Source organism: Dipteris shenzhenensis, chromosome 4, assembly GCF_047967505.1.
Source record: "Dipteris shenzhenensis isolate YYH24624 ecotype China chromosome 4, Dip_SZ_1.0, whole genome shotgun sequence".
In the NCBI taxonomy this organism is placed as follows: domain Eukaryota; kingdom Viridiplantae; phylum Streptophyta; class Polypodiopsida; order Gleicheniales; family Dipteridaceae; genus Dipteris; species Dipteris shenzhenensis.
Genome location: NC_141599.1, coordinates 4867310 through 4888395, shown reverse-complemented (window position 1 = coordinate 4888395; position 21086 = coordinate 4867310). Strand labels below are relative to the sequence as shown.

The following is a 21086-nucleotide window of genomic DNA, read 5'->3' as shown; positions in this document are numbered from 1 at the left end:
ATCAAACTCTACCAACCTTCTCCCATGTTGTTGGAGAATATGCTCCAAGTGCCATAGAGCCTCCTTCCGTGCCAATCCACGACGGTCAACCATACTTGATTCGAATGCATGGAAGAAATCATCCGATAGATCGTCTGAGAATCTTTCCCACAAAATTCCTGGAGATGTTGGCTCACAAAAAATCAAAATTGCAACAAAAAGGTGCCTCAACTGTGTGCTATTTTGATGTAAAACGGCCTCTTGCATGCAGATAAACCATTCCTCATCACTTTCCAATAACCCTCTAGCTATACATGCTGCCTTGAAAGTAGGGTAAACTTGCCCATCAAAAGTGCGCAAGTCATCAAAACACTTACAACCCTTGCAAACGTTAAGTAGCATACGCATGAAATATAATTCACCAGCAGATGGAGAAATGTTATATATCCGACCAATGCTATTGCCCTGCCTTCTTCTAGACCACTTTTTATTGGATTTGTTCCAAACCATCTCGCATGGAAAGTCACTGTAAAGCAAATTATCTGCATCATGTTGCAATCGGTTGTAAGTGAACCATTCCGTGAGGCTGGTCTTTCTGTTCTGTTCCCTATCGACCACATTGTGCAAATCATCATCATCTCTGAATATCACATTATTCAACATCGGAAGATGGACTTGCAACCTTTGTACATCTGGCTTTTCATCATGCATATCATACTCATAAATGCGCCAGCATGCTTCTGATGCTGATACATAACGTGAATCTAGGTAATAGTTTATCTCATCAATTCCACAATCAACTGGGTTGTGTAGTTGTCCTTGTCCTTCCACACGATTTATCTGCATCCTGACGGTTGCTCTGTCATGTCCCTTATACACGTATTTATATAAATACTTGACTGCAGTAATTGTGGAACAAATTTCAACGTTGATATGTGCCTTGTACTTCATAGAGAGGAAAGGATTGAATGGCACAATCCAACGATTATCCACTATACCCTCTTTCACCCGTATCTTTCTACCATCATCTCGACGCATGTAGATAGGGTAACCATCGTTACCCACCACAGTAGACTGAGAGAAGGGACGTGGATAGTGACGACTACATTTGCCATCAAACATGCAAGGAGCAGAGACATTAAGTACACCACATGGGCCATGAACATTGCATTGTGCAATAATCTCATGCAACTCAGGGAAAAGGGTTTTATCTGGAACTTCTGCACATACCAATTGATCATAGTGACCAACCTGAGTAGGTTTGAATGCACCTTCCAAAATCAATAGTATGTGTGAGTGCGGAAGACCTCTCTTTTGAAACTCAATCACACATACGTACCCAACAACTTTTCCAAACAAATCATGCTTTATAATCGACTGCATCAGATCCTTGTGTTTTTGATAAAATACACGGGTTGTCAAATCCGGGCGATCTTGTGCTCTTTGACCTGGCAATAATCCTTCAGATATTTCTGACCATTTTGGGTTGCAGGTGAAGGTAATAAACAAATCTGGTTTACCCTTTTTTCTCACAATTGCCATTGCATCCTGGTATAACTGGCACATATACCGCGGTCCTCCTGTAAAAGAGGATGGCAACACAACTCTACGTCCGACAGCATTGCCCAATACATTATGGACCGCATCAGTTGCGTTTAGCATGTCCATCAATCCTTGATAAACTTCTGCACGTAAAGAAGATTGATTGTTACGTATCCACACCAATCTGGAATCTTCCATACTACTATATGCATCAACAATATATTGTTGCAATAATCTCCCCCCTTGTAGAAGGCACGCACTTGTATTAGGCCTTACCTGCAGACGGTACGCATAATACTATCTCTGTGTCACACAATTTTTCCTTTGTACATCATGTAATGATACGTGAGTAGGAACATCTCTATAAGGAATATATAAATGCCATCCATCCTCCCCTCGGGGAAATAGAAGAACATACATGAGAGACATGTATGATCGATGCAAATTTGATATTCTGGTTATCAATCCATTGCGTCTTAAAAACTGGATGTCTCGATTCCCAACATCAGAATCATCCCCTTGCCCTGGCATGATAGCGGCAACCTCGCTAGCTATTGGGACCAAGTACTGTCTTGAGGTTGACCGGCTCTCACAAATTACCATCTTCAAGTTTGCATGTGGATTTCTTCTCAATACTTCCCCCACAGCAACCAGTGCATTGGCATACGGATTGCATTCATGCATCATCCTTTGCAACAATTCCAAAATGCCAAGATTCAAACCAGGCATCCCATCCAAACGGTTTTGCAACTCATGATCTGTATCATGGACATATAATTGTGCAAACCGTGGAAGCTCCTGTCTAGACTCATCAGGTAGCAAACTCCCGACACGATGGTACACTGTGCCGTGAATCCGAAAATTATGTATACCCCTATTCCCAGAAAACATTTGATCAACTTGGGCTCCCCGTGAATCCGAAAATTATGTATACCCCTATTCCCAGAAAACATTTGATCAACTTGGGCTCCCAATGAGGCAAACGCCATGACACTATTATAGGCTCTTATATTATCCTTAAATGATCTGCTTCTAGCGTCACTTCCATGAAGTAGAACTTTTAAAATCTCTGGTGGATCTTCCAATGGCAACAATGACACACGGCCAACTTTACAACAATACTTTCCCACAACCCGATGCATACTTCTGGTCTCTTGCTTCCACAATTGAGCATGACAAAAACTGCATATGCAATCCATACCTCCAAGTGAATGAACAACAGGACTATTGAAAACCAATGGATACAAAGATGGGTGCCCTATGTCATCCCTTAATGGAAATTGATGCAGGATAGATAGGATCCCCCTAGACCCTAAACATGCATTCCTATTGCTGCCAACAACATGCTCTCGTGCCCTTGACTGCCCATAATCTCTAACTGCATCCAATTGAATTGTTGTACCTATTACTGGAGCATCTATTGTATTTCTTCCCCCAACAACACAATGCTGCACATTCGGTGCACCATCGGGGCAAAAAGTAGATTCTGCTGGCTCTAGAAAGTGAGAATCCATGCTTGCATGTGGCTGCACTCTCACACTTCTAATTGCAGTACAAAAAACATTCCCTTCTCTAAGACTATCAGCAAACTCCGTACTCATACATTCCATAGTTGTACTTGTACCTTGCTTTTTGAGCATTGTTCTCTGCCTAGCAACATTGCGACGTGCCTTACGTGTTGAATGCAATAAACTTCTCTTATCAAGAGAAGTTAAATTATCTACATTCCATTGTACATCATTATGTCCCTGCATTTGATTATGTTGTCTGCAATGAACAACCTCTACAATTGGCTCCATGTGTCTAAAACCTTGTTTTTTCAACATTGTTCTCTGTCTGGCAATACTGCGACGTGCCGTGCGTGTTGAATCCCATAATTTTCTCCTATGACAACTTGTTTCTTTTGCCATTGTCTGTTTATGAACAGAACTATATATATCTTATTCTCTCTCTCTCTCTCTCTCTCTCTATATATATATATATATATATATATATAAGGTTTGGGATTTATGGCATATAAGGCAAAGGATTAAATGGTCAATCAAATAAATGGAGTGTACATGGACTCATTTGGTAGAAGTAATGATGCATGCCAAATGGAGTCAACTAATAGAAATATTCATGCATGCTAAATGGAATGCTTGACAATGCAAAATGCAAAAATAGCCTATAACTTCCTATTGTAATTTCGTAGCATGAAGCTTTCACCTTTTCGCTTAAGATATGCATCCATGAAACATATGTAGGTGTAAATGCTTTGTGGGTATGAGTGCATGCACATGAGTGCATAATTGCATGCATATATGTGTAAATTCATGCAAACATATGTATGGAAAGACTCAATGCCATGTATGTAGATGCAACCTAAAGAATATGATGATCAGACATTCTTGTAACATGTATTCTAGTAAATACAAAGATTGGGAACTAAGATGAACAACATAAGGGTGTGAGTACATGAACATGAGCGATATATGTAGGTAAGTTGTGTGTATGTATGTATCTACATGCATGACATACGCTAATATCATAATTAAATATGTACTCAAAAAGAGAGCACATTAAATAAATGTATCTGAAGGACTTAGGATCATTCAAGGTTACTCACATATATTTCACTCATCAATCTTTCTTCCTTACCTTCCATGACATATAACGATACTCCATCAATTGTAGCTCAAATAAAGATAAGAAAGCTCAAAAAAATTTATTATTGCAATTGAAAACCAAATACAGAAGTTTTGTGTGGTAGGCACAAAAGGCTATCCTACTAAATAACTTAAGATTGACCCTTGTATGCAAATAACATAGAAGAACTTTGCGATCCTTTACAAAAAGCAATATAGAAGTCCCAAAACCATCTCAATTTTCATGAGCTGTAATGCGCTCCAACTTACGGCTCATCCTTGTCATCAAGGCTGTTAGCCTCTTCAAACCAATTTTGAATGTTGACACCTCGGTGCACAACAGATCAACTTGCTCTTTTAGCTTGTCAACTTGCAACCTACATCCTCTATCACATACTACTGAGCCTTCTTCACCCCCCCCTAAAAGTTGTCGTACATACTGCTTCGTGTCATTTACATTATTCTCAATATGAGCAATCCTCTCAATGAGAGTTTCAGAGGATGCACCCCTACCCTCTGTTACCACTCCATCATTTTCAGGATGGACTTCTCTCCATAAGGATGTTAGATATCTTGTATTCATAGCATTCACATCACCATTATGCTCGCATACATTTTGAATGGACTTCAAAGGACGCGTAATAGAGAGACCATATTGCCTTGAAGATGACAGACACTTCCTTGCATACTTTTTTGCACGGGTGGAAGGTCCCTCCCCTCTAAGACGTTTCATTATAGCAAAAGTGCGATGTTCATGGATGGACTTAATAGTAACACCATTTTGTTTGGCGAAGCACTTAGCTGTCTGATTTGTCCCACCAGTGGAAGCCCTCGCTCTTGCTACTCGTTTCATTGCACGAAGGCTTCGTCGTTCATGAAAAGATGACACGACAATGTCAGAAATCGTAGAACTCTCTGCCCTTGCAACTTGTTGCATTTCACACACACTTCGTCGTTCACAAAAGGACGGCACCACAATGCCAGAAATTTCCTCTTCAATGTGGGGAACAATGGCAGAAGTCATCCTTGCAAACTGCGGCCGAAACAAAATAGAAACACATTTTTAGGGATGTATATTGACTCAGTTGTCAAACTGCATTAGACTCAAGGCTTTAAAGATTGAGACAAATCCTATACATCTATCAAAGCCTCCTACATTGGATCCTTGATTGACGCTGAACTCCCTATTGAAGAAGGGCATCTCCTTTAAGCTATGATGCAAGCTACACCATTTTGCAAACGCTTCTTCTACCTCCCATCCTCATCTACAGGGACATTCCCAAGGTCTACATGCCCCCCAACAACGTCCTTCTCGCTCTCACCCCTCCCGACATCTCATTTGGCAACCCAAACCTGCTCTTTGAGCAACATCATGGCTTTCTCATCAACAGCCACAAACAAACTTTTCAACCCTACTACCTTCCCCACGAATCATCATGCACCAAGTCTAATTACCAACACTGCCTAAAATTTATGGAACGCCCACCACCATTGGCTTTGGACACATTTCTATCTATTCCTAGACATCTATCAAAGTCTCCTATATTGGATGCTTAATTAATGCTGAACTCCTTGTTGAAGAATCTTCATCTCCTTTAAGCTATGATGCAAGCTATATTGATTTACAAATGCTTCTTCTACCTCCCATACTCATCTACAGGGACATTCCCAAGGTCTATATGCCCTGAACAATGTCCTTCTCCCTCTCAATCCTACAACCCAAACCTGCTCTTTAAGCTACATCATGCCTTTCTCATCAACGGCCACAAACAAACTTTTCAACCCTACTACCTTCCCCACGAATCATCCCTCCCCCCCCTCCTCTCCCCCCAAAATAAATGCTTCTCTTTTTGCTTTCTCCTTGTGGTGCAACTACTGTTGAACTCTCCATCACCTCTACTAACCATCACCTCTCTCTCTCTCTCTCTCTTTCTCTCTCTCTCTCTCTCTCTCTCTTCCCTCCTGCGTCTCTATATATTATTATAACGAACAACTATGTGTGTGTGTGCCTATGTGTCTGCATATGTCATGGTGTGTCTACACATATATGTGTGTTGGGCCTTTGGGCATGCTTTAGTGTGCACATGGGGTCTATTAGGTGTCTCTCTCTCTCTCAAGGAATATACCTTATTATTTCTTACCATTAGCCCCTAACCTATTGCCCTCCATTATAACACATTCTCAATGACGGTTTGCCCTTATAAAGTATAGAAAATGTGGATCATTATTGCCCATTTCATGCATTTTTTTAAAGAATCTATGGCAATATGTCAAACATACATCCCTCCCCCCCCCCCTCTCCCCCCGAAATAAATGCTTCTCAACTATGTGTGTGTGTGCCTATGTTTCCGCATATGTCATGGTGTGTCTACACATATATGTGTGTTGGGCCTTTGGGCATATTTTAGTGTGCACATGGGGTTTATGATGTGTGTGTGTGTCTCTCTCTCTCTCGTCCCTCCCGCGTCTCTATATATTATTATAATGTTAGAAAAATAAGTTGGGCATGATCAACTATGTGTGTGTGTGCCTATGTGTCCACATATGTCATGGTGTGTCTACACATATATTTGTGTTGGGCTAGAAATTTCCTCTTTAGTGTGGGGAACAATGGCAGAAGTCATCCTTGCAAACTGCGGCCGAAACAAAATAGAAACACATTTTTAGGGATGTATATTGACTCAGTTGTCAAACTGCATTAGACTCAAGGCTTTAAAGATTGAGACAAATCCTATACATCTATCAAAGCCTCCTACATTGGATCCTTAATTGATGCTGAACTCCCTATTGAAGAAGGGCATCTCCTTTAAGCTATGATGCAAGCTACACCATTTTGCAAACGCTTCTTCTACCTCCCATCCTCATCTACAGGGACATTCCCAAGGTCTACATGCCCCCCAACAATGTCCTTCTCCCTCTCACCCCTCCCGACATCCCATTTGGCAACCCAAACCTGCTCTTTGAGCAACATCATGGCTTTCTCATCAATGGCCACAAACAAACTTTTCAACCCTACTACCTTCCCCACGAATCATCATGCACCAAGTCTAATTACCAACACTGCCTAAAATTTATGGAACGCCCACCACCATTGGCTTTGGACACATTTCTATCTATTCCTAGACATCTATCAAAGTCTCCTATATTGGATGCTTAATTAATGCTGAACTCCCTGTTGAAGAATCTTCATCTCCTTTAAGCTATGATGCAAGCTATATTGATTTACAAACGCTTCTTCTACCTCCCATACTCATCCACAGGGACATTCCCAAGGTCTATATGCCCCGAACAATGTCCTTCTCCCTCTCAATCCTACAACCCAAACCTGCTCTCTAAGCTACATCATGCCTTTCTCATCAACGGCCACAAACAAACTTTTCAACCCTACTATCCCCACGAATCATCCCTCCCCCCCCTCCTCTCCCCCCGAAATAAATGCTTCTCTTTTTGTTTTCTCCTTGTGGTGCAACTACTCTCGAACTCTCCATCACCTCTACTCACCCCTTCTTGCCCGTATGGGATTTACTACCTCAAGGAATATACATTATTATTTCTCACCATTAGCCCCTAACCTATTGCCCTACATTATAACACATTCTCAATGAAGGTTTGTCCTTATAAAGTATAAGAAATGTCGATCATTATTGCCCATTTCATGCATTTTTTTAAAGATATGGCAATATGTCAAACATACATCCCTCCCCCCCCTCTCCCCCCGAAAATCTAGAGACCATGCTAAAAAAAAGCCGTTAAAAATATTATTATCTAAAAATGCCATAAATGTTTTTGTTTTAAAAACATATTAAAATCTAGAGAGCATGCTAAAAAAAAGACGTTAAAAATATTAGTATCTAAAAATGCCATAAATGTTTTTGTTTTAAAAACATATTAAAGTCTAAATCTCTCCCTCTCTCTCTCTCTCCACATTCAAGAACATGTCCACATAGTAATGTTTTCATAAGATGTTTTCAAAACAATAAAAACATGTTCTTGAATGTGGAGAGAGAGAGAGAGAGAGAGAGAGAGAGAGAGAGCATGCTAAAAGAAAGACTATGCCTTGTTCCCAAGGAGAGCTCGATCAATTCCGTCCGCTCGAGGCAAGATTCCGTCTGCTGGAGGGAGAGCTGGCACTTCAACTGGGCAGCTGTCAATAAAACATGTTTTCATAACATTAAAAAAATAAAAATTATTATTGAAGCAAATTAAAAACATGGGGTCTATGGTTTTTAATGTCTTAGCAGAGCATGCCTTATAGAGCATGCTAAGGCATGCTTTGCTAAGACGTAAAAAATATAGTATCTAAAAATGCCTTAGCATGCTCTCTCTCTCTCTCTCTATCTCTCTCTCTCCACATTCAAGACATGTTTATGGTATGTTTATAGTACGTTAAAAATATTAGTATCAAAAAATGCCATAAATGTTTTTGTTTTAAAAACGTATTAAAATCTAAATCTCTCTCTCTCTCTCTCCACATTCAAGAACATGTTCACATATTAATGTTTTCAAAAGATGTTTGCAAAACAATAAAAATATGTTCTTGAATGTGGGAACATGTGAATGTGGGGACATGTTCTTGAATGTGGAGAGAGAGAGAGAGAAACATGTTGAAACATTATTAGTATTAATTATTATTATCAAATTGATTCATTAAAAACATCTTTAAAAATAGTATCTTAAAAACATAATAAATTTCTCTTTTAGATTAAAAATAGTATCTTAAAACCATACTATAATTATATTTAAAATAATTATAAAAATATATTATTAAAACGTTGAAAATAGTATCTAAAAATGCCATAAATGTTTCTAACATGGTAAAATCTTATAAAAATATATGATTAAAATCATCTTGAAACATGTTTTCAAAACATTAGAAATATTAATTGCTTCATTAAAAACATCTTAAAAATTAGTATCTTAAAAATTAGAAATTTCTATTTTAGATTAAATTTATTATCTTAAAAACATACTATAATATTATTATGTTAAATGATTATGGAACTAATATGATCATAAAATATATTTAAAAATTTTATAAAAATATATTATTAAAGCATTAAAAATATTAGTATCTAAAAAGTGCCATAAATGTTTTAACATGCTAAAAAATGCTATTAAAACGTTAAACATATTAAAATCTCTCTCTCTCTGTTTCACTCTCTCTCTCTGTTTCACTCTCTCTCTCTCTCTCTCTCTCTCTCTCTCTACATTTTTATCCCTATCTCTCTCTCTACGTTTTTATCCCTATCCCTATCTCTCTCTCTCTCTACATTTTTCTCTAGGGATAAAAACGGAGAAAGAGAGAGTAAAACGTAGAGATCTCTCTCTCTCTCTACGTTTTTATCCCTATCTCTCTCTCTCTACGTTTTGCTCTAGGTATAAAAACGTAGAGAGAGAGAGCAAAACGTAGAGAGACATAGAGAGAGAGAGAGATAGGGATAGGGATAAAAATGTAGAGAGTGAGAGAGAGAGAGAGTTTTTATCCTTAAAAATTATCCTAAAAATGTAGAGAGAGAGAGAGGGATAATTTTTTAGGATAAAAACGTAGAGAGTAAGAGAGAGAGAGAGAGAGCATGCACTGATGTAAAAAGAAAGACTATGCCTTTTTTCCAATGGAACATAGGAGAGCTTGATTGATTCCGTCCGCTCCAACCAAGATTCCGTCTGTCAAGATGTCATGAGACTCCAGAAATCTGTCAGGCGTGTGTCGGAAGAACAGAGGGCAGGTAGGTGTCGGAAGAACAGAGGTGGCGCGCGTGTTGTCAGGCGCAAGGTGAAACGAAGGGGAGGCGAATCGGAGTTAGAACGGAGGGGAGGCGGGAGTCGGAACGGCCATGGATGGAGTCAGATGGGGAATTTGGAGGAGGTTGGAGCACAGGCGGCGAAAGTGGAGGAGGTTGGAGTGAGAGGCGACTCTGGAGAGAAGGCAGGTGCCCAGGTGGGTTGGCGCGCCGCGCAGTCGTTCAAAAACCCGCCGCCATGCATTTACAGCACAGTGCACCTGCAACAGCCGCCAACCTCGGGTCCTCATGAATGATACCACGCAGCCAGCTCACGCACTGCCTCTGATCCGTGCACTCTCTGTGCACTGCCTCCACGATGTCTCTCTGCTCCCACGCTGGGCCACGCCATGTGGCAACTCGGAGCCTCCCTATCCTCCATGCCGCCATCCCACCTGGTGTTGCTCTCGAAGTTCACGTCATGCCCCCACTCTGGTCTGCGCAGTGTCTAGCAATCTGCCTCTGCCGCGCCATGTCTGGCAGCCCCGCCTCCATAAATGCTCCCATGGCCCAGTCTGCTGCGAGGCTGCCCGCCACATTCTCCATGGATTTCGCCAGCTACCGCCAAGTGGCCCTCTACTACGGTTGTGATGCCACATGGGAGCGTCTGCTTCCGCCCCACCTTCTGCCACATGGCAATGGAATCCTGTACCCCGCGCTCTCGCTTCTACGTGGCAGTTTCGCCGCCTTCTTTACTCGCGTCTGAACTCGAGTACTGTGCATCTTCTGTCCGCATTGGGACTGCGTGCACCGTTACAGTGAGGCAGCCCATTGCGCATTTACTGCGCCTCGCGGCCCCTTCGCTGACGTGGCCTCGGCGCCGCCTCAAACTCCCACCCTTGCATGACATGTGGCATTCACCACTCGCCGCATGTCCTTGTTGGCACGTGTCTGCCATTGCGCCCCCCCGAAACCCGCGAACTGTGCAACTGTCTGTCCCTCCCCCCGAAACCCACGAACTGTGCAACTGTCTGTCCCTCTGTCCCGCTGTCCCGCTATCCCGCTGTCCCGTGAACTGTGCAACTGTCTGTCCCTGTCCCGCTGTCCCGCTGTCTGTCCCTGTCCCTTGTCCCGCTGTCCTCCTTCCTCCTCCCCAAACCTCCCTCCTCCTCCCCCGAACCTACCTCTTGCTTCCCCGAACCTCTATGGCAGGTCTGGTAAACCCCGCCTTAAGAGATGTAAGAGAAGAGATGCGCATTTACTGCGCCTCGCGGCCCCTTCGCTGACGTGGCCTCGGCGCCGCCTCAAACTCCCACCCTTGCATGACATGTGGCATTCACCACTCGCCGCATGTCCTTGTTGGCACGTGTCTGCCATTGCGCCCCCCCGAAACCCGCGAACTGTGCAACTGTCTGTCCCTCCCCCCGAAACCCACGAACTGTGCAACTGTCTGTCCCTCTGTCCCGCTGTCCCGTGAACTGTGCAACTGTCTGTCCCTGTCCCGCTGTCCCGCTGTCTGTCCCTGTCCCCTGTCCCGCTGTCCTCCTTCCTCCTCCCCAAACCTCCCTCCTCCTCCCCCGAACCTACCTCTTGCTTCCCCGAACCTCTATGGCAGGTCTGGTAAACCCCGCCTTAAGAGATGTAAGAGATGTAAGAGATGACCACGAGGTTTGCTTGGTATTATTGCCTATTAATTGCGACTCTGTAAGTTGCGAATACCACTCCTAAGGTAGTGCTTGTTCAAGGGATTGCTATGGACAAAAGCGTGCATAAAGGATGTTTCGTCACATGCCGCCCTCAATCGTTGCAAAGATGTGCATTTTGATATAGTTTTGTTCACGAACTTGACCGTCGGATCGTTGTCACTTCCTACGAGGAACTTGTCCTCTGTCGACTATCCATCAAAATCAATGTGAGGATTATGCACTTCTTTGGCTGCTGAAAGTACCTTTGCAGGTTGCTATCACCTTGGAAGATGATGGAGGTGAGTTTGAGGGTCACTTTTCAAAGCCTCCCACGGGGCCCTTAATGTACGGGAAAAGCCGAAGGTGGTCTTTAACCCTTATACGTCAAGGTCCTGGGGCGGTTGGACATCTTCATTTCAAGAAGTGTAGTCAAAGCGTGCGACAGGTCTACATCAAGTCAGAATTCTCGATTGTTGAGCTGGAGCCTGGAAGATGAGATGCAGGTTAGCGTCAAAGCTGGAAGAAGGCTCAAAATCACAAATTTCTGAGCTATCGCTTCGAACATGAGACAGAGGTCTCCATCAATGATCTCTCTCGGACTTACAATTACATGGCTTTGCTTTGACGGGTTGGACGGGCATTTTGCAAATCCCGCTCAGGTCCTCTATATAATTTCGAGGTAGCATCCCATAAAACACATCTTAGGTGAATTGAAGTTCTGGGAGAAGAAACAAACAAACAAAGGATCGCAGCTTGCAAGGGTTGTAGCTTTACCCAATTTGGTGAGCCACGAAATCAAATCGTGGCTTGAAATCTCTTTCTTCTCTTTTCATGGAAGAAGTGAGCTCAAGCTCATGATGCGATCAAATTCAGGCATTATCTTATAAGGAAACTTGCGGTGTTGAATTGTCATGTTTCATACAACAAAGGATCCTAGTTGCTTGAAATTCTCTTTCTTCTTCTCTTTTCACAAAAGAAATGAGCTCAGGCTCATGATTCTTTGCACACGTTCAAATTGAGGCATAGCTTACAAGGAAACTTGTGGTGTTGAATTGTCATGTTTGATCTATGTCCATAAGTCAGATCAAAAGAACAATGTATCATGGATGCCGTAATTGATTCGGGCTACTTAAATATTAATGCTTATGTAAATGGCCAAATATTTTGTGGACTATTGTTCAACCCGATGAGGGCATGACTTAATCTTCATTGTAAATCTAACCCGCTCAGGTGCTCTCTCCTCCTATGCAGGACTCTATATGTAAAATTTGTAATGAACTGGATGAGATCTTTTATAATCTTCCTATTGTTTGAATTGTCAAAAGTTGTAATTCTGGATCCTATTTTCATTTACCCAGGGACCAACTTACAACACCAGAGATCCTATTGGACTGCAAGGTACCTCGTGCACCACAATAAGAGGCACTCATCCTGGGGTCCTTTTCACAAATCATTCCCGACCATAGCCACTCTCTCCAACGCTATCCTGGCTATTTGAATGGCAAAACTTGAGGATCACCCATGGTGCTCTGTAATTGGTATTGTCATCCAACCAGGCGATTGGATTCGCTCGGCTCCATGACCACCTTGACGATAACTCAAAATAACACGGAAAGGTCCGGCCTTCAATTAGGTTTGATGCTGCTAAATTGTTCAGCAAAACCATCGAAATCAATAGCCGTGCAAACCATAGTGGATACACCTCGTGGGCTGACAAAGGGGAGCGGAGAGGAAGTTTAGCCGAGTTTGTCAACAATGCCTATGAGCATGTATCATTTGTTGGAAACTCTGGGTAGCCTCATCCCTGAGCCTTATATGCAGCGATTGGAGGGGGGAAGTGGGTGTGGCATTCGATTCTTGCAGGGGGACAGTGGGTGAGGCATCCGATTTCTACACCACCAACAGCCGTGAAGGGATGATTCAGATGGACGATCATTCTCAGAGGAACAATGTGCATTTTGTGGATGTTTCCCCATTCCCCTGGTTTGGATTTGCACCTTTGCAACCGCACTTGGCTGCAGTGCATGGCCATTTACAAATAGGGACCACATTGAGCTTAGCAAGGCCCCATGAATGAGAGGGTCATTAAGGAGCTTAATAAGACTACTAGCTTTATGCGAACACCAATACAATGCGTTGCGAAAACGTAAAGTGATGCCTTGGATTTTGCAATTGTATAGCTTTACTCCCTAGCTTGCCATGGGCTTCCCACGTTTAAGCTGTATACTGTGGAGTCCTGAAAGGTGTGAGCTCTGTGGATGGATCGGCCAAGGACCACTCGTCATTGCATGGAACGCGACGGTGACGGCGCTGGGGTTCTTCGGCGACGCTGGGGTTCTTATTAGGCTTCCTTGCTGCTGCTTGTCAGAAGAGCACAGATTATTGTCTCTCTCATAGACTGGTTTCATAGCCTTGTCTTCCACCCTACTGCAAAATTCAACCAAGGAACTTGATTCATAACTTCGGTGACCGAAACAACCGTAAACTAGGTCTCCTCGCTACATGCGCGTTGTACACAAATAGAGGACGGAAGTTCTGAAACAAACTAGAGCAACACCAACTGAGCGCCCGCCCGTATCCGATCAATCCGAAAAGACGAAAGAAAGCCAAAGGCAAGCACCTTACCATTCATAAACTCTTGCAGGAAATTAACTCCACTGCAACGCTTAACAAGCTGCGGTTTCCCTTCTGCTGAAAACGCACATGGGCAAAAAACCGGGTGATCATCCGAGTGATCAGGTCCGCAATTGCAAGCCACACACCCGCCTTTACCTTACACGAACAGTCTTTATATGGTGAATGTACACAAGTCATCTAACGTGCGACTCCGTGCAGTGTACAGTCAAAACCCCTTGCCTTACCAGACGGATTCTGTCACCAGATGGATCAGATGTCTCTGTTCAGATTCGTGGGAACCATGTCGCCTCTCTGCTCCGCATAGACACCCTGTTCCTAGAGCTTCATTCTGCTAGTGTTGTATAGACACGCTCACTTTTGCTTGACATCAAACCTAGCGGAACGTTTACTATAAACAGTGATGGATGCCTGAGGATAATCCTCATCGTGCATCGTTTGTCGTTGCTCCAAGGTTGCTGACTTGTGGGGTCAACTTGATAATTGGACCCTTCCAGTCCCAACAGAATGGAGCATGGAATTACCCGGGACAACCCGCCTTCACCACTGCCCGTGAATTAGCCTGCCCATCTCTCGTTCAGGGATTTCAAATTCCCTGACACACCTACCTCGGCAGCCCTACACCGTCCAACCATCTTTGTTACTCATTTCTTTGTTGCTCATTTCTTTTTGTTATCTCCCTTGTCGGAATCAATTTAGAAACTCTGCCGACACGCCGAGATGGAGTTGGCAACTTCGCATCGATTCAGCTTCCTAAATCGCTGATCGTTGATCCACACGATATGACCAGGTGTCCCAACAATAGAAACTACAAACTTTGAAAAACGAGTTTGGGATGCTTTGGCTTTATAGACGGTGAAAGAACCAGCAAGCAAAGGAAGGGCTGAACTCGGAATTTTCGAGCGACAAGCGCCATCAGCTGCAGCTAATATACTACGCTCAATGATAATGGAGGTCCGTTGCCAATGAAAGGCACTTAGTTGACATATGCGTGGTATCTGTCGTCCGAAATGGAGATCGTAGGTTGCATTACCCATCATCTCTGTCTTCTACACTGGATTAGAAACGTAACTTGCTACTGGTTCTACAGATCCAAGTTCCTTTTCTCTCTCGAAGAATGAAAATAGCTGATTATCTCGTTCACAAGTGTTACGCTACACGTTAGTGTCATTGTTGTCTTGTGAATCGGGTTGGAGAAAAGGATCGGATGGGTCAAGTAGTGCTCCAGGTTCTTGAACCCAATTCATTTCTGTAGACGCAGCATAAACCCACAGGTCCATGAGCCCGCTACAATTTGAATCCCACTACGGTGCATTAAATGTAATGAGTGGCTGGCTGGCAATCAAAACGAACTGGTAAAGCTCCGTCGGGTCAAATCCCTGGGTCCCATGTGCAGGTCCAGGTCAGTTGGGAAGTGGGATCCTTCAGAAACGACAAACGCACCACGGTGAATATTATCTTTAGGCGTGATGGATCTGTCATAGCATTTGAGACTAATGCATGAGCATTATCCACACATGAGGGATTCAGTTGTTTGAGTTCGTCCATCTTCAAAAACGAGTGCTGTATTAAGTGGTTTGCAACCATCAGTGATTATCAGGTTTTTAATTTGGTACGTGTATGGAGAAAAACTGTGTTTACAGTTAGTTGTATGATCTTGTCACTTTGCGAGAAATAAAATCAGTCTGCCTCGCTGAAATTTTATGTGTCAATATATTTTCTGCTCTATCCATTGAATCCTGAATCTTGCTTTAAATCTTTAAAGAGCGGCTGTCAATTTGAAGCATTCAACACAGCATACATACATTATCTGATTTGAATATAAAGTGGTGTTGAAGAAATTTGGGACATACTGTTACAGTTTACTTGGATCGGTCTACATTGGATTTTTGGTGTGATCATAATTCTTTCTCGCTCTGTGTATTTTAATTTGGTCTGTGTATGGACAGAAACTGTGTTTATAGTTAGTTGTATGATCTTCTCAGTTTGCAAGAAATAAAATCATTCTACCTCACTGAAATTTTATCTGCCTCAATATATTTTTCTGCTCTATCCTTTGAATCTTGAATGTTGCTTTGAATCTTTAAAGATTGACTCTGAATTTGAAGCATTCAACACAGCGTAGATACATTATCTTATTTGAATATAAATTGGTGTTGAAGAACTTTGTGTGGTGCTTCTGTTCATAGGAAGGTTGGAGCAGACCTTTCAAATTGTTTTGGAAAGAAATATTGCTACTACAAACTGTGTCACTAATGTGCCATTTTCATAATATATGTTTTCGAATTTCCTGTTCTAATTCAATGAAGCGTGCTCGAAGTGGGATTGCAAAACATTTTTTAATTTGCGTTTGTGGCCTGACGTACATGACAAAACACAGAGAGAAGGAGTTCTTCAAGAGGAGGACATTTGGATTCCTTTTGTAATGTGCGACTCCGTGCGGTGTATAGGCAAAACCCCTTGCCTTAAACACTTATTTCATTAATTTTGGACTTGTCAATATACAAATTCATTTTTACATATACTTTTGGACTAGTTTTCAGATAAAATTTAAGAAAAACCCAATGTTCAAAGCACATATAAAAACATAAAAACAAGCATTTTTTTATATATTTTTTAAGGACATGAAACTAAAATTATAAAATTTAACGCAACCTACATAAGTTACATGAAAAAATAAGATTCGGTTGTTGTAAACTCTCTTAATATTTAATGGTGTTAATAAACACCTTCAAAAGTTAAGCCTGAGATTTTCAAGACTACATAAGTTACATGAAAAAATAAGATTCGGTTGTTGTAAACTCTCTTAATATTTAATGGTGTTAATAAACACCTTCAAAAGTTAAGCCTGAGATTTTCAAGACTACAGCCATTCAATTTGATGAATTTTCTATTTTCAAGTCCTTAGCCTAAATTCAACCCATTCAAGAGCTGAGCTCATCTCTTCCTCATCGATGTAGTTAAAATTATAGAAGAGAAGTAAGGATTGATGAATTTTCTCCTGCATAACACTTTGTTTATTCCGAATGGCTTGCGCTTCCTCGGGGGAAAATCTTCCATAACGAGCCACACGTGAAGATATCTCACTTTGAAAGTCTATCAACTCTCTCCTATATGACTGCAATTTATCTATTGCAGTAGAAGCCATACTTATTTTTCTTTCCTCTTCCTTCTCTAAGCCCTTCTGACAAGTAAAGTCATCCTTCTCGTACTGGGTTAATGGAGCTCGATTTTGCTTTCTCTCCTCTCTCTTTCCTTGGTTCTCGGCAATCCATTCTTTGAGGCTGCTAATGGCTTGCTCGACAGAATCGATTACCTTAAAAAGATCCATAATGGCTGCAAGATGAAAGGAGTATGCTTGAGAAGAGGAGGTAAGGTTGCGGGCAAGATGGAAGGAGCAAGCTTGAGGAGAGGAGTAAGGTAAGAAGAGTAAAGTGGAAGAAGTGTGGAGAGGAGTAAGGTAAGAAGAGTAAAGTGGAAGAAGTTTTTGCTGCGGGTGAGATATAGAAGACGAACGAGGTGAGAAAGGTAACAAGAGTGAGGAAAGATATAGAAGACGAACGAGGTGAGGAAGGTAACGAGAGTGAGGAAGGTAACTAGAGGAGGTAAGGCAAGATGAAAGGAGTATGCTTGAGAAGAGGAGGCAAGGCTGCGGGCAAGATGGAAGGAGCAAGCTTGAGGAGAGGAAGGAGCAAGCTTGAGGAGAGGAGTAAGGTAAGAAGAGCAAAGTGGAAGAAGTGTCTGCTGCGGGTGAGATATAGAAGATGAACGACTACTAGGGAATTTATAGAACTACAGATGCAAGACCGTAATGCGAGATGACTAGATGCAAGATCATAATGCGAGACATTATAAAATAAAATGATGGGATGCAAGACCGTAATGGGAGACATTTGAGACATGTAAGATAGTGATAGTACATTGAAATCTATAAAATAAAATGATGGAACACAAGAATGATATAATTAATAGAATCTCATCATGAGATATTCTTTTAATATAATATAAGTTAGTAATTATTAGAATCTCATCATGAGATATTCTTTTAATATAATATAAGTTAGACTTGCTGTACATAATAAATGATAGATTTTGAGTACATTGAAATCTATAAAATAAAGTGATGGAACATAAGAATGATATAATTATTAGATTCTCATCATAAGATATTTATTGTACATAATAAATTAGACTTTCAAAAAAGTAAAACCTAATGTATTGTAATGAATAAATATCATAAAATATCCTAATGTATTGCAACATTTAACATAAGTTTTAAAAACACTATCATTAATCAATACAAACAAGATAAAAATCTTCAAGGACTCATGTTTCTTTCTACATGTTTTACAACTGAATAGAGACTGATGAGTCCTCTTGAGGCTGTGATTCTCTAAGAGTACATTGAGTCTCTACTTGTGTGGATGGTGTACATTGAGATTCTACTTCTGGTGCAATCGGGATAGACTTAATCTCTTCCTCCTTTACAAGATGTGATGTTGTAGATGCACATTGAGTCTCCACTTCTTGTGTAGGAAGAATGCATTGAGTCTCTAATTCAAGTTTAGACTGTAATGCTTCTACTTGAGGCTGTGATACAGAAGGAGACTGAATTGTCTCTTCTTTTTCTTTGGCTCCCTCAGGTTCTTCATTGAGTCCATCATGTTGTTTCCCAATGATAGCAGATAGATAGTGAACAGTCTTAGCCACAAAATCTTGTAGCTCGAGCTTGGTATATGCTTCTATGGAGACATGTTCAAAAATTTCATTGAGATACAACATGAAGTTGTAGGCAATTCTCCACCCACTACTAAACATGTCTTTTTGCTCCACTGCGAGGCGTGTCTGGAAATTTGGTTGGTCTTGATGCTCCCTGATTTTCATAATCGCAGAAACTAACTTGTTTGCAGACCTGTCCATCATGACATATGACAAAGTGAATTTGTGTAGTAAATAGTAAGATGCATGTTCATAATGATATGATAAAAGAACACTTACCTGAACACCCCGTGAAAGCCTGTAATTGAGTTGACAAACCAACAATGGTTGTCATCAAGGTCCCATACTATCAGGCTCCAATGTGAACTACATCACCAATAAAGAGCGATAAGATTTATCACAATATTAAGTATTAATTGACACAATATTATAAATAAGAGAGTAAAAGAAAGATTGAGACCATACTTACTTCTCATAGTATGGCATAAAGACAAGTAGTATGCCATCCAAATCTAAAGGTTGTAGAATTGAACAAACATCATCTACTGTCTTCTTGGTATCACTAAGTACAGCTGAAAGAAGAGAATCGAGCATACAGACGCGATTCTGTACTGATCTAGGAAAATGAGATATAAGCGTACTGCAACAATAAATAAACAAATGTTAGAAGCAGATTGAATCAAATGATTGAAGTATCAAGCCAAGAGATGTTCATATCAAACCTGAGGATGGCCATCATGACTTTGTCATTAGCCTCTTTCAAAGGCTCGGAGAGGATTGTAACTTCCTCGCTACCAAAAGTCAAAACACGAGGTTGCTTGCTAATGATGACCTTAACCTCAGAAGAGCTCCCCATTTCGTCCAATACAGCGGTTACATCAGGACAACTTATGGGCGTAGCAACCAATGTTTCCTCTGGATGCTCCACCACGTTATCAATAAATGCCTTAATGATAGATGACATAAATGCATATAGATGCAAGTCTGTATATGTGGACAATGAGGTTTCACCGCCTCTCAAATTAAAAATTTGAGCAAGGAGCAAAAAGCAGTTATATCCAACTCTCCACCCACAACTGTGGTCATAATTCTGCTTCGCTGCAGGGCATGTTACATACTCTATTTGATCTTCCAAGTCACCCTCCATTTGCATAAGTGCATCTATAGCACTTACCAACTTTCGACCAGATCTACACATCAAAATAGAAAACATAAATGAATGTGTGCATTGCATAGGATGCATCTCATTGACATAATTATGACACAAGTAGGTTATACTTACTCTGACACACTGCCATGGATAGATGCTATTGAATTGACAAAGAAGCATTGCTTGGCTAAGATGTCCACAATTACCAAGCTCCAATGCAAGTTGCATTATCAATTAAGAATAATTATTATTTGATATAATCCTCCACAATGTAAGAGATAAGCTAGGTAGGGATTGATACTCACTCCTCGTGATATGCGGTAAAGATAACTCGCGCCGCAGTCAAATCAATAGGTTGCAACCACTTAAAAACATCATCTATGGTCTTTTGCTTATTGCTAAGTACACTAGAAACAAGAGGATCGACCATATATGCACATCTTTGTATATATAGCGGAAGCTGTTGTAAAACCATACTGCAATAAAAAGAAAAGAATATTAGTTCATTTGATCCAATGGAAATACAAAAGCATAAAGTCAGTAAAAAGTTTGTGTCAAACCTGAGGATGGCTATTATAACCTTGTCATTGACCTCTTTCTTGAAGTTTATGAGGATTGAAATGTCCTCTTCATCGAATATAAAAGTAAGAGGTTGTTCTCGAACTTGAAACCTAACTTGAAATGACTTCTCCATTTGCTGTAATGTATGATTATTTTCTAGAGTCATCCAACGGATAGCCAGAGCAGCTTTGCTTTCTTGAGATGAGCTTTCTATATTCTCTGCTCCAGTTATGTCCTACTCATCCTCCTCCTCTCCCTTCTCCTATAAAAGGATAAAATAATTATGAGATTCAAAATTTTAAATTAATTATAAATTTAAAAAGACCTTTAAATGAATAAAGAAAATTAAACATAAGTCTTCATACCTCTACATATCTTCGTGGTCTTTTTATGTAACCTTCACAGGCAAGGTCAGTGTCATATCCATCTTCTTTTGCTTCCTTGCTATCGCTGGTGTCCTCACTATTAT

At 41.2% G+C, this 21086-nt stretch overlaps 1 protein-coding gene across 1 annotated transcript; it reads right to left on the bottom strand.

Annotated features, from left to right (window-relative positions):
* Nucleotides 1–1818: 1818 nt before the first annotated feature.
* On the bottom strand, nt 1819–5172 carry LOC147902363 (uncharacterized). Its single transcript, XM_087373205.1, has 3 exons — nt 4589–5172; nt 2450–2703; nt 1819–2387 (listed from the first exon to the last, which is right to left on the bottom strand). The coding sequence occupies exons 1-3, from the start codon at nt 5170–5172 to the stop codon at nt 1819–1821; spliced, it is 1407 nt and encodes a 468-aa protein (XP_087229331.1).
* Nucleotides 5173–21086: the final 15914 nt, after the last annotated feature.

Coding starts and splice junctions, on each gene's coding strand:
- LOC147902363 (XM_087373205.1), bottom strand. CDS start 5,172: ATGACTTCTGCCATTGTTCCCCACATTGAAGAGGAAATTTCTGGCATT. Junction 2,704..4,588: donor AATGTAAATGACACGAAGCA/GTATGTACGACA, acceptor TTGCATATGCAG/TTTTTGTCATGCTCAATTGT. Junction 2,388..2,449: donor TTCTGGGAATAGGGGTATAC/ATAATTTTCGGA, acceptor ATAGGGGTATAC/ATAATTTTCGGATTCACGGC.